Genomic DNA, 20,864 nt, shown 5'->3' with positions numbered 1-20,864 from the left:
ATGATCATTATGCGTCTTTATCAAACTATTTTAGAATATTTGTCCGTTTGAAACTCCTAGTATCACACTATTTAGAAGATGACGTCACTTTTTATGACGACATTCTATAGATAGTACTCTCTAAAAAAACCGACTGAAAATGTTCACTCTTGAAGAAATGAAATTCAGAAAAGAGCGAATTTAGAGTGAAATCCTCGTGAATTTAGAGTGAAAATGTTTTTTTTCACTTATTTTGGAGTGACCTCAGGGATCACTCGAAAATCTTGGAGTGATCCCTAAGGTCACTTCCAAATTAGTGAAAATAAACATTTTCACTCAAAAAGTCACTCCAAGTTCACTCTAAACTCCCTCTTTTCTGTTATTCACTCCTTAAAGAGTTCACGTTTTTAGAGAGAGAGAGGGTGGGGGGGGGGGGGGAGGGAGAGAGCACAGTGACTATATTTGTCCTTTTTTTTGGGGGGGGGGTATCTGATCCCAATTGGACACTTACTGTCTTCATGTTTCAACATACTAAACACATTTCCTGACAGGAAAAAAAAAACAGTGTGCAAAAAACTTGAAAAAAATAAGCATCATTATTTTGTTTTAGTAGATCGTGATATCGCTTCTTACTATTCAAATCTTCTTCGATTCCATTATAAATTTCTCTTTCAGATGAATTCTGCAATTCAATTTCACGACTATCTTTTCATGTTTTCTTTCTTTGAATTATAATACATCTGTAAATACAACAAAACAGTGATTTTATCGTCAAAAACATGTTTCAGTCATAACACATGTTTGTTTGTTTTTTATACTTTTTTTTCCACGATTGCGTGTGACTCGCGCGAAACAAATCGTTGCGCGCGCGTGAATTTGTGCTGCGTGTGTCGATCTTGCATGCTGTGTTAACTGTGTGTAGCAGTACACTGTGTGTGCTCCGTACCCGCGCCACACCGTGCGTTGATTAGATACGACGTCGCGCGCGACGTACGTACAGAACGTGTACCGTAATCATCTTCGTTCAGGGATTCGGGTATTTTGTTGTTCCAGTCGACTGTTTTCTGCCGAAAAACATGGCTGAAAAACGTCCACAAGCACACATCGAGGAAGACAGTAGTCATCACAAGAGGACATGTATCGAACGAGGGGGCGATGAAGACATAGAGCAACGTCATGATGAAGAGGAGTCGCCGCCCGACGTGCCGAAAACGGGTGAGTAAAATACAGTGTGAGAGGGTATGATCGTGCTGCATGTGCATACACTCGGTCAGTCAGGTGAGTTGTTTGTCTATAGACGTATACTATAGTGTTGGTATTGCGTCCCCGACGGCACCGGTTGAGGAAGGAACGATTCACGCGATTGTCGCGGCACAGCAGCCGACCGCCACCTCTGCTTGTACGGCTACGGCCAGCACAATGGTAGAAGTGGACAATTTCTCATTCTAACATAACAGTTACTCATGATCTATGTCATGACTGTGTGTAACTACACGCAGCGCTGTCGCGAATCGCGACAGCGCTGCACCCCTTTTCCTTCGCGGACGTTGTTATCGCGCTTATATCGTTCACTGTTTCCTTCATGAATATCTTTATTAATCGTGGAAAACTAAAATATAAGGAACTATCGTAATCTATGATCATCATTCAATAACCGGTATGCGATTTTTTGTTTAATTACGTCTAAGACTTACCGAAATCTATGGCTGAAATCAGGTCTGTAAACGTCCTTACTGCTTCACTCCTCATCTGCGTGTTATATGAATAGCATTCACTCTCGTATACTACAACGTAGGTAGTCGGAGATAGTCGGATGACCCCGACTCAAAAAGGTCAAATCATTGCCGGTGCAGCACGCGCGGATCTACTACAAGTTTTACGTAGCACATGAAACGCACGGGCGCACGGGCGTAGGTAAAAAGCAACCACTTCTGAATGCGCATGCGTGGTAGTTTGTTGATTTTTTGAAGCTCTCGAAGGAAAAGATGCTACCGCACGATCTATACTCCGAAAAATTCAACAATAAGGTCTGGATACCGACAAAACGCCGAATTCAACTCAACAATCAGGAAAATATGCTGTAGGTAAGTGTTGCAATTATATTACTCTTAAAATCATACAAAATAAAAGGTATTTTATGTGATTTTGCCGTCAATAGTGACGGTCGGTTACAACGTTGAAACACTAACACATGTCAGACCCTGTTCACAGTGTCTGGTCAGGCTAGACTGTGTGGTGTGATGTGGTGCAGTCTTTCATCTTGGATCAAAGCTGCCAAAGCATTTACATTAATAGATTGTAATTGTACCTGGCTACTTTTATTAGAGAGATTGTATAAAAAATAGATCTAACAAAAGTTAGGTCTTCTAATTCTAGTTTTGATTGAGATGGGGCTTCAGGTTTCGAACTTTTTTTTTCTTTTTTTTTGTGAGATAGCATCTACAAGTAATATAGTGTTAAATGAGAGACCTCTTATTATCAAAGTCAGAGCATAGACAACACTTAACAGTCTATCCAAAGACAAAGAGGTTCTATGTGGGACCCACCTTTTTTTATACGCAACCACTTTGTTTTTGTTGTTTAGATAAATTTACAATATGTATTAGGTCTAACGTTATGTATCTTGGCCCTTTCAAACCGATTTTCATCAAATAAGCTATGTCTAGATTTTCTATGCTTTTTCATGTATAAGTGGTTTCTAATTATCTCTCAAAAAGTCAAAATCTGAATCCCCCTGAAGGCCCCATCTTAACCAAAACTATACACATGTACCATCCCTTTAAGCAGAGCAAGTTTGTCTGTATCGCATGCTTGTGCCATTTTTTTATTAAAACTTTACATAAAGTATTATTTACAATGTATGGTTGGGGCACCACCTATCGGCAGGGCACCTTCCCATCGGCACCCTGCGTATCATGGCTGTTTGCGTATAGAACGAAAAGGTACGCGGGGGATTAAGTGTCATTAGCTATAAAGACAATAAAAACGAAGAAACAAAAATCAAACTCAAACAAACCAAGCTAAGAATTACACATCCGCTCAGTAACGACGCATGGCTGTGAAATTCACGTGTATTACCTATGGCCTGTGAAATTCACGTGTATTACCTATGCTGTGAAATTCACGTGTATACCTATGGAGGGGAGGGGGTGCCGATCGCAAGGTTCCCTTTTTAGCTGCGCGAAGAAAACGGAACGCACGCACTAAAATTGCGCTATTTTAAAACGGAGATTCATAATCAACGAGACGGTCATGACATTCAAAACTGCAGTATTTATGGCATATTTGAGGTAATAATTAGGTGGATTTGTGTTATATTTTTAGAATAAACAAGCTACAGATCCTTAGGGTGATGATATGTGGTACCCCCAACCCTACAACACGGCTGAACATGTGGTAGATCTAAATCTAATGCAAGGTGAGGAAATAACTGTCTTACTCATCTGAAAGACTGTGTCTAATCAAACATGTAGTTCTTATTCAAATTTCAACTCTTATCTAACAGAAAGCAAAATACAGATACAAAAATAGTGAATATTAAAGCCCAAGTGTGACTTTTCACCACTGCTTTAAAAACAAACATACATACAAAATGTCTGTTACAAACGAATGAAAGCGTTACGCATGGAATAGAATTTTGACATTTGAGTGAATAATAAGGCCTAAAACATCTAGAAAACATCTGGTGAAAGAGTCTAGTATTAAAGCCAAAACATAGTTTTCGTATGCCTGCAAATCTATCGATAATTGCTCCAAAATGTACACGCATGCATGGGAAATGTGTAAAAAACTCTTTAATAACACAACTTCCGTTGTGTAACGACAAAAATGCAAAATATTAGCCAAAATGGTTCACCAGAAGTCCACAGTCTCAGAGCTTACCTGATCGTGGTTGCTATGTAATTTTTCGTAAACGATTATCAGTAATCGACATATTGGGCCACAGCAGTATCAGTTGATCTTCCGTGCTAGAGTCAATCGCATGGGGATTGCAATTGCAAGTGCAAGATCGATCATCATGTACTGTAATAGATTCTACCTCCCCACAATGCTGAAGGGGATGGCCCTTCAGGAATAAAAGTTGTGTGCTATGAAATTATTCAACACTTTTGATCTCAAAATACTCCAAATAGCTCATCATCCTGACAAATCATGTCAGCCAGGTAAATTTGTTGGTAGACCCTTTGGATGTATTGCAAGCAAGATAATGGTGGGAAATACATTGTAATTTTTGAGCCCTTCAGAGAGCTATGTTTTAGCTTCAACAGTAGTATTGTAGATGCTTCTTTCACTAGACTCTATGTATCTTCACAGATTGAGATGGTAAAAATGATATACACTAGGTGTTAGGACCATTGTAGAATATTTCCTGATTCATTGATAGAAGAGAGAGAGAGAGAAATAACAACAACTATGGATTCACAAAGTTAAATGGTACTCTTGATTAAACTCCTTGGCAGCATTTTTACGAGAGTTCTTTTTGTCAAGTTTCAGAATATTAGCTGTTCGTCAAAATGCCAAATTTTGCATACAATGTGTAGATTTTAAGGGTCCTGTTTACCTTTGGGAGTAGTGATTTAAAAAATGCTCAAGATATCACATTTGATGCATGTGTAGGTCAGTTCTATCACAAAACATCCTACCGTATAACATTTTTGCAATAAAGCCTATTTCATAAAAATATAAGGAGATATCACTGTTTTTCTAAAAAAAAAATAACTGTAGACGGTTTAGTCTGGAAACATTTTTATTATAACTGTTGTTAGCTTTTTGTATATTGAACAATACTTAACATAGATTATGCTGATTCAAATTTTTACATTGGTTGTTTCTATCCCTAACTCAGCAATAGAACTGTTTTGAAGCACCAATGCTGGGTTTTTATTTCATCTGCAAATGGTAAATTATGCCTTTAAAGGAAAGTGCTTCTTGCTTTTACAGGTGCCCAGCCTGCGGAGGACCAGGTCTTTGTAGGGCCAGCGAGCTGTGGTTCAACAGCATCCTCCAGCGGGAGCTCAGACTCCAGCAGTAGCGATGCCCAGGGAGACGGAGACTCCACCAGTGGAGACAGCCTACCAGAGAGCCTGGACATGGGACTGGGTGATATCCAACCAGAGCTGCTCTCAGGTACAAAGTTATACGAGCAGCCAGTGTCAGAGTGATGAGAAAGAGAACAAGAGGTGTTTGTTTGTTTGTTTGCACCCACAACATTCTGCTATGTTTCAAAGTTTGTTTATAGTATAGTAATATGGCAGTTAGATACTGCAAAATCAGAAACATTCGTGGCATGAAGCTTTCACTAATTGGAGCCAATGGCCCTGTTCATGGCGTGAACATTTTGTGAATTGCCACTGGCATTCAATTCTTTGTGTACCAAAACTTTGGCTTGCATTTTACTTACGCAAATCTTGGATCCTCACGAAATTCTGAGAGTTTTATGCACCCGAAAATGTCTGGTTTTACAGTATAGGAGATGTACATTTGTATATGCCAGAAAGTGGTAGATTTTGTGCCACTTAGAATTACTGAGTTAACATGCAAGCCCAGTATCATGAGAGCTTTGCAAGAAATGCTCATTGCTTGCAGTTTACCATGGCATTAGCTACAGTTGTACTCGATGCTAATCAGCTGAGAGCCTTTTTGTCATTTTTCTTTCAAATAGCTGGAATAAATTTCTGTAAGAAAATGTTCCCTTTCATTCTGTGACTGATATGTTAGTGAACGGAATACCATAATCCTTTGCTGCTAATGGATAGGCTAACTGACAGACAAAGACCTGTGTATTCAATTGTAAGAAACGGTACTGCCCAGAAATAAAAACGGGATGCCCCTGTGTCAAGTGTTGTACAGATAGTACTATGGATACCTTATTATTGTCCCCGCCGAACGAGTTCGAGCAGGGGACTATGAAACGGGCTCCGTACGTGTGTGTGTCCGTGTGTCCGTCCGTCCGTCCGTGTGTCCGTCCGTCCGTCCGTCCGTCCGTGTGTCCGTGTGTGCGTCCGTGTGTGATCAAAATCTTCAATTTGCTACTTCTCTGTCATTTATGAGCCAATTTTGATTCTGTTTGCTTTATATGATAGCACTACATGGGAGCTTTGAAACTTCTACACAGAATTTCAGTCGTGACCTTTGACCTTGACCTTTGACCTATATTGTATATTTTGCTACAAAATGCTACTCCTTCGCCATTTCTAACCCGATTTCGATTCCGTTTGCTTTATATGATGGCACTAGGTGAGGGCTTCAAAACTTCTACACAGAATTTTGACCTTTGACTTCTTTGACCTTTGACCTTCATTTTTGACCTATATTGTACATTTTGCTACAAAATGCTACTCCTTCGCCATTTCTAACCCGATTTCGATTCCGTTTGCTTTATGTGATGGCACTAGGTGAGGGCTTGAAAACTTCTACACAGAATTTTGACCTTTGCCTTCTTTGACCTTTGACCTTGATTTTTGACCTATATTGTGCATTTTGCTACAAAATGCTACTCCTTCGCCATTTCTAACCCGATTTCGATTCCGTTTGCTTTATGTGATGGCACTAGGTGAGGGCTTCAAAACTTCTACACAGAATTTTGACCTTTGCCTTCTTTGACCTTTGACCTTCATTTTTGACCTGTATTGTACATTTTGCTACAAAATGCTACTCCTTCGCCATTTCTAACCCGATTTCGATTCCGTTTGCTTTATGTGATGGCACTAGGTGAGGGCTTCAAAACTTCTACACAGAATTTTGACCTTTGCCTTCTTTGACCTTTGACCTTGATTTTTGACCTGTATTGTACATTGGCTACAAAATGCTACTCCTTCGCCATTTCTAACCCGATTTCGATTCCGTTTGCTTTATGTGATGGCACTAGGTGAGGGCTTCAAAACTTTACACAGAATTTTGACCTTTGACTTCTTTGACCTTTGACCTTGATTTTTGACCTGTATTGTACATTGGCTATAAAATGCTACTCATTCGCCATTTCTAACCCGATTTCGATTCCGTTTGCTTTATGTGATGGCACTAGGTGAGGGCTTCAAAACTTTTACACAGAATTTTGACCTTTGACTTCTTTGACCTTTGACCTTGATTTTTTACCTATATTGCACATTTTGCTACAAAATGCTACTTCCGGCGGGGACATATATTACGCACCGCGTAATTTCTACTTTTCCTTGTTTACAGTGCATATTCCCCTATCTCCTCCCCATGCCATGGCATTCACAGGGCCGATGGGATGGCTGCAGCAGCAGATGCTGAATGGTGTGGACCCCCGCCGAATCTTGATGCGCATCATCCCATCCAACATGATCATCCCTGAGGACACGAGCGTCTTTGAGATGTGGTCCGCCATCGCCGAGTACCTCCGCTCCTTTGAGGAGCCCCCTCCCAGACCGAAGCTGGAGCAGTACAACACATTCCAGGATGCCATTCAGCTCCTCCAAAGCTGCAAGAACATACTCCTTCTGACAGGGGCAGGGGTAAGAAAGAGACAGGTCATGCTGTAATTCTCAATTTTGCAAAACTTCAGGAGGATAAAGTATACCTTAGGACTTTGAAACGTGGCACGAAACAGTCACTTCCACTTTTGGCTGGATCCATGTAAATGGTTAAAAATGATACCCATTCTGGATAATACAACAGTATTCCGGTAATAGTCTGGAATGGACTCCTTAACTGATAGCACCCATATGCTTGCAAACAGACAGTGGACAAGAAATGTGTCAGAGGCATAGCTTTTTAACTTTTTTTTTTTGTGGTAAATTAGTGTCATCTGACAGTGATATCAGAATTAGGAGTACTCTCATATTTTTTCCACCACCCAAATTTTCCCTTGTATTTCCCTTTTGTTTTTATGAGTAAATCATGGTGAAGGAGTCCACAAACTTTAACCCTAAAAAGACTGGGCTATTTTGGTAGCTCGAAAGACTGGGGGGGGGGGGGGGGGGGGCCTAAAGGGCCCCCCCTTAAGATCTCGGCCGTGGATCGCGCGATCGCCGCGGAAATTTGCACAATGGTAGTGTGCGATGTAATCTACAAGATCGTATATTTAAATTTTCCAAAATAGTCTTCTTTTATTTTATTTTGATTAATTATGCTAATTTATGCAAGAAATCAGACTTTTTTATCTTAATCAGTAAATAAAGCTCCAAAAGTGCTCATTTTTGGTCTAGATATTCTTTGTAGCATTCTTAGCAAATGTACTTGAAAAAAAATTCGGTATCAAAATTAATTTCTTATTTATTTTATTGTTTTATGAATTTCTTATGTATTTCTTTGTTTTTTCGACCTTTTGTTTGTGTTGTTTTTTTCAGCAAAATTTGTGGCAGACCCTTTTTGAAGCATAATACTACTAAAACAAATTGATTTTAGCCATTGAGAGTAAAAATAAGCATATTTATATGAACCATGTGATAAAACTCAATTTGTATTGACTTTGTACACAAAATCACATTTTTGAGCCATTTTTGGTGTCACGTGCATGTACAAAAAGTTATGTAACTTCAGAACCGTACCCCCGGGCGTCACAAATTTGGTGTCAAAATGTGCGGGAGACTCAAAAGAAAAAAGTCATAGAGCATCGCGGTGAGAGCATTGCGTGTTGCTGAGTAATCGCGCGAAATGTCGAGGGGGGGGGGGCCTTTTAGGCCCCCCCCCCCCAGTCTTTTTAGGGTTAAAGAAATTACTACTTCAACATAGTGTAGAATGAAATATTAGTATATATCCAACATAGTGTAGAACAAGTTCCAATAATCGTTCAAACAAGCAGGAGCAACAATCTTATCTCTGGAATAGTGTGTAGATCTATATCTAGATTAATTCTGTAGTGGAATCTCATTGGTAACTTTTTGATGAAAACATAATTCATATTTCAAAATCTTGGGTCTAGCCTACTCACCACTCATGCTTTCTTGTTTTTCTTTCATAACTGGACTGCTGCAGTGCTAAATTGTAACGGTTCAAGTGCGTGCTGCTGTGATGCAGGAAAATCAACAACATGAACGACGCAAATCACAAAATGCAATTGGGTCAATGACCTCATTCAGGCAATGGGGAAATATTCAGTGGATAATTGACCCATAAAGTTACAGAATTCACAATCACTGGAAGATAAGACTGTCATGTATCCATCCACTTGTATTGAATGCCTGCAAATATTGCTTTGTTTTGCAGGTGTCTGTGTCCTGTGGCATTCCAGACTTCCGATCACGTGATGGAGTGTACGCTCGCCTGGCAGTGGACTTCCCCGACCTTCCTAATCCACAAGCAATGTTTGAAATCCACTACTTCCAAAAAGACCCGAGGCCATTCTTTAAGTTTGCCAAAGTATGTTGTGGGACAATGATCATGATAATGTGTGCAGATGCATGGTGTACTTGTTTTGTTTAGCCTTTGTGGTATAGGTCTAAAGCTCGCTACTATTTGTGCTGAAAAGTTAAGATATTTTGTAGCTTTCCTATTGTAGGACCAGTTTTGATAAATTTCTACCAATTTGTTTGTTTGATTATACTCTGTACACTAAACCCAATTTTGCACTGGGAGCTCCCTCATCATGAATGCCAGCACTTAAGGACTATATGCATACTGCTGTTAGTTTGACTTCTAGTTTGACTATTAGTTTGTTATGTAAATTATTTCATATCAGTAAAAATGAGAAGTTGTGGGTACAGTTTTACGCAGCCAGCATACTAGATTGTCACTCCAAGTGGAATCGCTCTTGTTATCACCCACACAACATTGTTGTTTTTCTAAAGTGAGACCAAGTCACACCAGTGATGTCATTTTAGGACTTGTCAAATTGCGGAGGAAAGGACAGAGAAAGGGGAAAAAATATCTTCTTTCTTTGGCATTGCCTAAAGTTTCCATCTCAAGTTTCATTTAGCAAATGTCCAGTAATAAATGTGGACACTTTGAGAATGATATTCTGTAATCGTTATGACCCAAGCTTGAATACCAAGAGTCATGAGGCAAAGTTCACTCACAAATGTCAACTCAACTCAATTTGAGGTTGGTTTCTTCAAATATTTTTGTGGATCACCTGAAAATATTCTTCTGTGGTTCCATTGCTGCTTACAAAAATAATTACCGGTTATTTTATCTTATTTGTTTTTCTGCAGGAGCTCTTTCCAGGTCAGTTCAAGCCCTCTACAAGTCATCAATTCATCTCCCAGCTGGAGCGGCACCAAAAGTTGCTGAGGAACTACACCCAGAACATTGATACTCTAGAACAGGCTGCAGGCATTACTAGAGTGGTGCAGTGTCACGGTGAGTATCTGCTTGGCAGCAAAAGGAGTAGAAAAAATACCTCCAGTCCAATTTTTTTTTGTTTTTTTTTTGTTTTTTCGGGGGGATGTACTTATGTAAATGCTGTAATCAAAGGTAATGTAATTTACCCCTACGCTCAAAAGGATTTTGTATGAAATCAATACAGTGAATAAGACCTGACACAGAAGTCAGTATATGAGAACATACAAGCATTGAAAGATATCATAGTTGTTGCCAGCAGATTATCTGTTAAGTCCCGAGGGCAGCTAGGAATAGAATCCAAATAATCTAGTCTTCGCCGTATGGCTACCCTTTTCTCCTTGTATAACTTGATTGTTTTGTACACCTCTCTTGATGTACACAGTTTCCTCATCTGTTCAAGATATGTTGCATAAGGTAATATGTTCATGTCTTTTTGGTGATGCCTGTTTCATTTACATTTTGAATTCAAGTCTCGCGCAACTTTTGAGACCAAATTTGCAACATCCACGCGTACCGTTACGAAGCCATACCCATTTTGGTAACTGCATGTCACACCCAAATGGGAACAATTTTGTGATTTTGTCTACATTTCCTAAGATACAAAAACAGTGCTCTGTCATGAAATTCATAAAAACCTGATTATTTGTACTCTTTATCACTTTGATTGATTTTATGCTAATTATGGTAGAAAAGTGGTTTGATTTGCATGATTAATTAATTGAAATCAGAAACTGATCATTTCAAAAAAACTTTAGATGCAATCTTGTAGATTATGACATGGATGTCAGGCGTGCCAAATTTCGTTACGCCACTGATGGCTGAGATCTTGGGGGGGGGGGGGGGGGGGGGGAATAAAATTTTCTCCTGAACCAGAAGTGACCCTCAGGGCCTAGGAGGGGGAACAAGATTGGTGCCCAAATTTCACATTTTCATCATATTCTTGAAAATGCTTGGTCAAATTTTCACCAAACTTGGCAGGTTTCATCACTGGGATGATAAAATCTATCTTTGCCCAAATGAGCACCATGCCCCACTTCATCAGGAAACCCTCAACCCTACAAAAAATGTGAAAATCTTTTTCTATAAAACCAGAGATGCTCTTAGTAAATACAGTGTACATTACTGAGTGCACTTTCAAGTTATGGCATGTCCAGGGCTGTTCCCCCACCCCTACGATCAGATTAGGGGCCAGTTTTTATGCCTCCGCCACGAAGTGGTGCCGGAGGCATTATGTTTTTGGGTTGTCCGTCCGTCCGTCCGTCCGTCCGTCCGTCTTCCGTCCGTCCGTAATTGAATTTTGTGGACAGCGTAACTAAAAAACCTTTTGAGGTATCCTAATGAAACTTGGCATGTATGTGTATTAGGGGGTGAAGTTGTGCCTATCAACTTTTGGGTGCACATGCTCAAGGTCAAAGATCAAAAGGTCAGGGTCAAATATGTAAAATTTCACTGTTTCCACCATATCTATGCAATGCCTGAAGATATTTTCTTGAAACTTAGTGTATACATGTATTACCCAATTAAGATTCTCTGGTGAAAGTTTGGGGTCATGAGGTCAAGGGTCAAAGGTCAAAACGTCAAGTAAAAATATTAAGACATAACTTTTTTCTCCGTAACTGGGATATTGTTCAAAGTATCTTGATGGATCATATTATGTACTGACTGGCAGTGATTATCTAGAGAACTTAGGGTTCATGGGGTCAAAGATCAGGGGTCAAAGGTCAAGGGCAACACTTCAACATTTTGCTATTTCCCTCATATTTGTGCAATGCCAGCATGATTATTTTTTTTTTTTACACTGGGTGTATGCATGTATAACCTAAGTATAGAGATTCTCTGGAAACTTTCTTTTTTTTGTCTTTTATTTTTTGCCTCAAAGGTCAAAAGGTCAAAGATAAGGGAAAGTGCTGATCTAACTTTTTCCTCCATATCTCGGAAGTGGCTCAAGTTATCTTGAAACTTTCTACATATTTATGCATGTTCTACCTGACAGTGATTATCCTATGAATTTTAGGGTCAAAGGCCAGATGAAAATGGTAACAATGTACTTTTCAATACAGAAATTGCCCTTTTTCTCCATACCTTGAAAATTACTCAATGCATAAACTTAACAAGTTAAAGTCCTCAAGCCCCCAAATACATTCTCTCCTATTCATCCAATTAAACCTAGGTCAAGGAAGGTGAACATTCAACACATTTGTGACAAACTTGTCATTTTGATATTTTGCCAATTTTGTGAAAATGTAATAACACATTGGCCACATGTACTATAGACCTACTAGGAGAATCATGCATTATGGCGGAGGCATACCAGTCGCCTTAGCGACATTTCTAGTCACATTTTGATCTTGTTTCTGAAAAAGCATTGCCAAATTTATGTACAAACTTGGCAGGTATTCATGCCAGCATAATAAAATATTCAAGTGGACACATTCAGATGGACACCATACCATCCTGGAGCTTCCTCAAAGCTCTCCAAGTTTGCTCTGTTCTTCTAGGGTAGACGTCTGCAAGAATGTGTGGAAGGTGAACTTGCAACACTTAGGTCTTCATGACCACCCCCCATAATGAACATAGGGTGCATTCGAGCGCTCTCCTAAAGGGAACCGTACCGTGCCGAGCCAAAAGTGCCCCACTTCCCAATGTGCTCCAAAAGCGTACCAAAAGTTGGTTGTAACGCATGCGCGTATCATGCGCCTACATCACAATGCAAAGACATCATTCTCTTCGTTCGGGACAGCTGTAAGTAGTTCAAGCGCTGGGTGAATGACATTCTTGCTACAAACAAGCGTGACCTTTTCTAAAAATAACTCGTGAGGTACGCTTTCTCCACAGAGCGCTCGAACGCTCCAAAACTGGCACAGTTTGGTACGGTAGGCTTTGGTTCAGTTCGCTTTGGTTCGCTTTAGAGCGCTCGAACGCACCCTTTGTCTCATAATTAACTGAGACCAAATCTCAATGTTAGCCTGTGTACCTGTTCAAAAAAGGATTGTATGGGTAGTTCCATGCTACTGGCATTTCTGTGAGACTATAAGTGAAGAATATTTTGACACCAAAAGTTTCATAGGCAGCAGTATTCGCATGTGCTTCTCATTTTTATTCCCTTGTTAAAATCTCTTCTCTAGGTTCTTTTGCAACGGCCACCTGTACGCGATGTGGCCATAAGGTGGATTCAGAAGTTATCAGGGAAGACGTCTTCAATCAGGTAAGCCTAAAAGACATTCAGAGGAAGGAACAAGAAAAGTAATGATATGTCTTTCCCTGCAGAGTCTAATCAGTACTGTATACGGCATATATTTCGCAAGTCTGAATTTTCGTAAATTGGGAATTTCTGACAATTTCGCGAGTTGTTGAATTTGCGATGGTTGAATTCTGTACTGAACGGAGAAGTGTGCACATGTATGTCACATTCACATCGGGATCAGAGTCAATATTTTCGTGTGTCTTTAATTTCGCAAAAAAATAAAAACCTCGTGAAATATTTGGCGTATTCAGTACTTTATGTATTTTGCACAGATCTCAAAATTTGGTTGTGTTTGAAATGCAAAACTCTTTCACTTTGTGCTCACTGTTTTATTTTTTCTTTTCTTTTCTTTTCAACACTGAAGAGTGTGCATTTTCTATGGTTCTATGGTTTCTCCTGATGAAACCTAGACCACTACCACTCAGGTAAAATTATGTGTAAAGGCACCATCAATATTGACAGTGAATGTGTTTGTGAAGATGCAAAAAGTGATACCACAACACATAAGATCTTGCATGATGTGATACAAATGAGTTCCATTCCATGGCTTCCTTGTTTTTAGGTCACAACGAGGCCACAAGTGTATCTATATATTAGAGCATTTGGAAATGTTGTGATCACATCACATTCTCGTGATCATTTAACCTTTCTCTTTCTCTGCGTGCAATATACTTCATGGCATATTTCTCTCATACGACTCATGATTCAGGACAAACTTTGCATTCGTATTATGTATGCACAGATAAGGGAACATTTAGAATGATCCTAGATTACCTTTTTAGACAGTGTTACTCTGCTTCACCAGTTCCTCTCTGCAGCTAAAATGTGAATCCTCCAAAATGCTATGAATTAATATGTTGTCGTGCAATGTCTACGTGTTCCTCTGCTGATAAGTATTTAGCAGGTAGAATATACATGTATGGATAGGTGGATAGATAGATGCATAGTTGTGTATATACATGGCATAGTAAAACAGCATGTATTATATTCACATGCAAGGAAATGACTGGTTGAATTATGCATTTAAGAATTGTGTGCACTAAATAAAGAGAAATGGAAAACATTTACATGCGGTACTATATATGGGACATATTTTACAGTGTTTCTATTTTTGTGAATGAAGTACAAGGTCTTGTTAACCCAGGGACAATATGCAGTGTATATGTTGCATCACTTGCATTGAAATAAGTTTATATTGCGAATGTACAAGACATATTCACTTTGGATGAATTTACATTAACCCATGGAAATCCACCATTAAATAAGTTTATATTGTGAATGTGCAAGACATATTCACTTTGGATGAATTCACATCAACCCTTGTAAATCCACCATTTCCCTTGACATGACAGGTGGTGCCGATCTGCCCCCTCTGTGGTCCTGACACAGAAGAGATGGCAATCCTCAAGCCCGACATCGTCTTCTTCGGCGAGGGTCTCCCCAAGGATTTCTACGAAAAGCTTGACGATGACAAGGATGAGGCAGACCTACTCATCGTCATTGGCTCCTCGCTGAAAGTCAAACCTGTTGCCACCATCCCAAGTGAGTCCAGATTGATGTGATTACTATTTATGCAGCGTTAGAGGGTGGGCACATCTTGGAGTAATGTTTGTCTCAGCGCAGCAGAAACAATCATGTGTGACTCTTGCTTCTTTGTATACAGCTGCGGCTGCTAGGTCTACTCAGACACCCTCCTATCTCGAGTTTTGTTTATAGCTAGAAAGTAATACCAAACTTGGCGTGAATCCTGATTCCTTGATACATTGATTTTCCTTTGCATTGCTTACATTTTTTCTTTGTGAAGGTTCTTTGTTATCTTTGCTAAAATTTTAAATGTAAAGCTTTTTTTAAATGAATTTAAAGTTGGAGATACACTATTGATGTAATTATAATTCCTGTTGCAAGTACTCCATGTGATACAGTTCAAATGAAGCAGTAGTCTGCTATCTGATATATTATAATATCTTTGTTGGAGGAATAATGGACTGGGTTGATAAATTTCAGTATGTAACTTTGTAAAATTTCTCAAGTTTTTGCTTAAGGAGGGTGTACCGGTACTCTAAGAAAAATATATGCGGTGAAAAAAAAAAAAGAGGAAAAAAATAAAGATGGATTGGGGAAAAGTATTGGAGCAACAGAACAGTTAAATTGTAGTTAGAATGGGAAAGATATGTCTTATGAAAATTACCAGAACATCAAAGAGTCATAGTCATGTAAGCGATTTTTAATGGCATATATGCATACTTCTCATTTGTTTCATGAAGGTAATGTCACTAATTTGATTGTGTGTATGAATATATGTGACCCGCTACAACAAAAGGATCCTAAAGTCGCTGATGGCTGAGCTGAGAAAATCAAGTTTGAACTTTGAAGTAACATCATCAAAATTGGTCACAACAATTGGATTTCTGTTTTTGGCATAATTTTGTAGGCTAATGTTTTATCTACCATCTACCGAAATTTCAAAGCTAAATGATCAAAGGAAAGACAAGAAATCAGCCTTTTTCTGGGCCATGATTTTCATATTTCCTACGTAATAGAAATGTGTTCGAAGATTTGGATTTAGCGCCGCAGCTAGACTCTGCCCCTAGCAATGGGGGAATGATCTTATTGGTCAGTGCGTGGCATCCTGATCGCCGATTGGTCGTGCGTAGACCGCTGGCGCTAAGCTTGAATGAACATCGCGGAGGTCGCTACGATCATACCTTCTATTGTCAAGCTGTGAAAACTGTCTCCCCTCCCCTTGATCATGATAGCATCGGAAGGAAAATTTTGAAGGCGTTTTTTCTCAAAACTCTGATTTCCTCAACCACTTGACATGCGCTAATAAAATCATCAATATCTCCGCAACGGAGTACTTTTATGAGTTGTTTTATATATGAAATTAAAGTAGAAGAGTGAGGGAAAAATGTCTTGTCATTTTCAGAAAATTGTCCTTGCCCGACTTTCGGATCCTTTTGTTGTAGCGGGTCACATATGTACAATGTGTTTAGGGTTTTGTTGTGCGTAACTTAGCATGCTCATCGTGGGTAATGTCGTGGCATGCATGGCGAGAGATGACTTATGAAATACATACACTTCCTGTAGATGTATGTGTCCGCTTTTCTCACTGTGTCTTTCATCACAGTGGCAGCCATGAAGGCCACAGATTGAACCCACAGAAAAATTCTAGTTTTACTCTTGTGCAGCTTCATTTTTGTTGACGTCAGATATGTAGGTGTATTTTAAATGCAAGTCCAGAGTATTATCACGTTTCCAGCTGAAGTACGCAAACCTTGACTGTATCCTGTGGACGTAAATGCTGGGCGTGGATATCTTGTGAAGCTCAAATCAGACAGTTTAAGTCGTAAATGTATGCAGATTTTTTCAAACTGAATAGTTTAATGTGCAAGACTTCCGACAGAAGATGTTGAGGCAGTTCCACACCATGGTAAAGTTGGCTCTAACAACTTCAGTACATGTGATATCAAACAAATGGAATGGCTGTCCATGTGTTTCCATCACAATTAGCTATTAAAGAAATTAGAAAGTTATAGCATCATAGAGATGCACATGTTTTCATAAAGCATAGATATTAGTAGCAATCCTTTGTGCAAAATGGATGATGTGATGTTGCTTGTGGCATTGCTGGTCTCCCATTGACCCACACACTAATATTCACTAGACTTCTGTTTGTGACATGAAATTGAAAGGAAACAAAAACTACAACAACCAAAAACTTCACCCTTTGCACCAAGTGTCTATTGTGTTGAAATAACCAAGCAATGGTGAATTCTTGGCAGGAAAAACTTGTTACTAAATGCTAGTAGGCAACTAAGAACAATTTTGATGGCATATTTGTGCTAAAGCCGATGAAGGGGTTGTGAGTAGTTGACATTTTCAGCTAGCCAATTTGGTACATAGAACTTAAGAGTATTTTATAGAATGTTAGGTTCTAGAGCTTTCAAATTTTATTTCCTATTTTGATGTAGCATGTACTTTTTAGCTTATTGTTCACTTTTAGCACTTATATTTCTTTTTAATGTAACTAGTACATAGAAGTGTATGCATGATGTTAGATTGCTTTTTAACAAATGATTCTTAGTTTAGGAAGTTTAGTTAAATAGACTAAATTTATTTAATTCATATTAAACATCCACCCCCCCCCCCCCAAATTGTATGATATCATGGAAGCATTGCATAGCTAGTGTGCACAGTTGACTGAAAATTGGTTTGTTGTAATTTCATTCCATTCCCTGCCACAGGTCTCCTGCCCAAGAACGTTCCCCAGATCCTCATCAACCGCGAGCCCTTGCCCCATATGACCTTTGACATCGAGCTCCTTGGGGATTGTGATGTCATCATCAACGAACTCCTCCACTGCCTGGGCAAGGGATGGGACCATGTCTGCCACTCTGAACAGAGACTGAAGGAGACTCAGGATGTGCCAGACATGCCCAGCAAGGCAGGCAGGCAGGAGGAAGAGGCACCGCCCCAAAAAGGTGACAGACTAAGTCCTCCGCAAGACCAAACCAGTCTTCCCTCATCAGCAGAGACTGAGCATTCTGACAATTGTGAGCGTGAAGACGCAAGTTCCAGCACAGATTGTGGGAGAGTGCCCGAAGTAGAGAAATTGCCAAAAGGTGAAGTCGAATCATCTCTTACTGAACACAGGAATATCCCAGCAACATCAACTGAGCGTAAAAACTCTCACAGTGGTGAGGCACAGACTGTATGCACGGAAAGCAGCTCAGAACATTTTGAAGATACACCACCTAAAGAAGATGCACAGTGTAAAGATGGTACACAACCTGGAGGAGTTACACAGCCTGAAGAAGAAACACAGTGCAAGGAAGGTACACAATCTGAAGGAGATACACAGACTAAGGAAGAAACACAGTGTAAGGAAGATACACATTCTAAGGAAGATACACATTCTGAAGGAGATACACAGCCTAAGGACAAAACACAGTGTAAAGAAGATACACATCTTGAAGAATATGCCCACCCATCTCTGTCTGACCACAGAACTAGCCCAACTCAGTCAGCAGATTCTGAACTCTCTCACCACAATGTATCAGAGATAGCGAGCGTGGAAATGGCTGAGGAACACAAAGGAGAGGTGCAATCTGTGAAAGATGACCAGGTGTCCCCAGAGCATGGGTCAGGGCCATCAGCATCAACATCTGAGGGGCCCAAGAGGGAAAGCATTGCGACATACCTGGAAGGTAAGGCACTAGGATATGAGTGGGTCAGCCAAAAGTTTTTTCTTAGGTATGCAAAACAATAACAGCTGGTAGACAATTTGCATGCACACTGTGTAATAACATTTTCCATTTCTAGCTGTGGTCGCCTTATGCGAAACTATGCATAGTTTGCTGCCGGATAACTTCCAAAAGATTGAGCACATGGCCATACTCCAGATAAAACTATGCATAGTTTCAGTGATACCAAACTACCTGTAGTTTCAAGCTCTACAGGAAAAGAATGAAAAAAAAAAATGCAAATTTTACATAAACATCACAAATGACGTCACAAACTTCTCAAAGTTTCAGCTGCATGCCATCACATTGTTTCTCAAGTGCAGGAAGTTTTCGTGGGAAGTTTTGCTGGTAACTTCTCAAAAAGTTTGTGGTCACACTGCCCAAATTACATACGCAAAACAAAATACATGGAAGTGAACCTATGCTGAGTTTCGCGTCGTGTGACCTCACCCGAGGAGTCATCAAATTTTAGGTCATTAATACTGACAATCATTGTTAAAATTTATATCCTAGCAAGGTTAGTCCCAGGAAACATGTGGAAAACTTGCACTGACCATGAAAGAAATGATGATTAGGGGTTATTCCTTTGTCAAGAAGTATCTTTTTTTTTTCAGAAGGAATTTCATGAATAGCATGATATAGAAGTAGTTATTTTTATATGACTTCTTTGTTCTGTTCTAGAGAATGTGCAGTGTGTAATGCACATGCAAATTCATCTTGTCATGTCAAACATTTGTCACAATTTCTTTGATTATGAGTTGATTTGATGTATTTTTAAGTAAAAAAGGGTACAAAGAGATCTCTGTATTCGAAGGACATTAAAGGGACTGTACAGTACTGGTTGAGGTGGGGATTCATGTTTTGAAAATTCCTGAATGAGATAATGAGAAACCTCGTATGAAATATGAAAGAGCATTTAAGTTTAAGAAGGATGCAATGTTTATTTGATGAAAATTGGTTTTCAAATGGGTGAGATATCCGAAAAAGTAATAATAATAAAAGGCGACAGGCCACGCCTTTTATTAGGATCTCTTTGTTTCACCTTGTTTTTGAATATCTCAGCCATTTCAAAACCGATTTTCATCAAATAAACTTTTGATACCCCTTAGAATTGCATGCTCTTTGACATCTCATAGGGTGGTTTCTGAATATCTCGCTAAACGTTCAAAGCTAAATCCTCACCTCGACCAGAACTGTACACACCCTTTAATATTTCAGAGGGGTGTTTTTTTTTTTTAAATACTTGGACACAGGTGTCTGTGTTCGCATGTGTGTTATATCAAGAGCAGCTCGTCCTCAGTGGGTTAAATGTAATGATAGAACTGTCATCTTTGATGTCCTTACAAGTGGGACCATAATCTGTTGTTATTGATTTGTATTTATGGCAGGAGCACTATTAAAAATGCTTCCATGTATATCATTCTTGTAAAAGCTTCCACTTTTGTTTTTGCAGCATCATCTTACCTGTTCATCCCACCCTGCCGATATGTCTTCCATGGGGCTGAGGTGTACATGCCAAGTGACAATAGCGATGTCGGAGATGGTGACCTGCACAACGAGGTGGAGAGCGACCTACAGAAGGATTTATTTGACGATGACCTTCGCGATGCATGCAGCAATGTCTTTCACTCGGACAGCGAAAGTGAACCGCTTCACAGCGACGAAAATAATCTCTCCAACAGCTCGGGGAATGACCTCCACATGAGGGAGAATGGCTTTTACATCAGTGAGAAGAACGTTCAGAGCAACGGCGAAAGTGTCTTTCAGGGCCCACTCGAAAATGGCTCCCCACCCAACTCGCCCGATAGATCCACGCCACCTCGTGTGACTGACAACAACAGCTGCAGTGATACGTTATTTCACGAGGAGAGTGCATGAGAGACACTCTATGTGTTCTTATCATGTACTTTCCCTCTCTTGTGTCCGCGAGGACACTTATATGACTCTTGCAAACATGACTCATGCATCTACCTACAGGGCAGAGATTTTCTGCAGCGACTTCTTACCAAGTAGTAAAGAGCTATGTACTGTACAAAGAGGTTCTTTCAGCCATACGTCAAATAAGTTTTTAGTAGTTGGAGAAGTGTCAAGTCTCAAATTGTACAAACTGATTTTTTAAACTAGTATTTATAGAGATGTTTTATTGCAGAGTC

At 39.6% G+C, this 20,864-nt stretch overlaps 1 protein-coding gene across 1 annotated transcript; it reads left to right on the top strand.

Moving 5' to 3' along the window:
• Window positions 1–1,147: 1,147 nt before the first annotated feature.
• LOC139741865 (uncharacterized) lies at window positions 1,148–20,589 on the top strand. The gene is made up of 9 exons (XM_071652441.1): window positions 1,148–1,194; window positions 4,921–5,106; window positions 7,204–7,457; window positions 9,151–9,303; window positions 10,095–10,242; window positions 13,350–13,429; window positions 14,821–15,010; window positions 17,713–18,675; window positions 20,165–20,589. Exons 2-9 carry the CDS (start codon window positions 5,070–5,072, stop codon window positions 20,587–20,589), a joined length of 2,250 nt encoding a protein of 749 aa, XP_071508542.1. The 5' UTR covers window positions 1,148–1,194; window positions 4,921–5,069.
• The last annotated feature ends 275 nt before the right edge of the window (window positions 20,590–20,864 follow it).

Source organism: Diadema antillarum, unplaced genomic scaffold, assembly GCF_040938485.1.
Source record: "Diadema antillarum isolate AM-2024a unplaced genomic scaffold, OU_Dant_1.0 seq00000958_RagTag, whole genome shotgun sequence".
Lineage (NCBI taxonomy): Eukaryota > Metazoa > Echinodermata > Echinoidea > Diadematoida > Diadematidae > Diadema > Diadema antillarum.
This window is presented reverse-complemented; position numbering and strand designations above follow the sequence as displayed.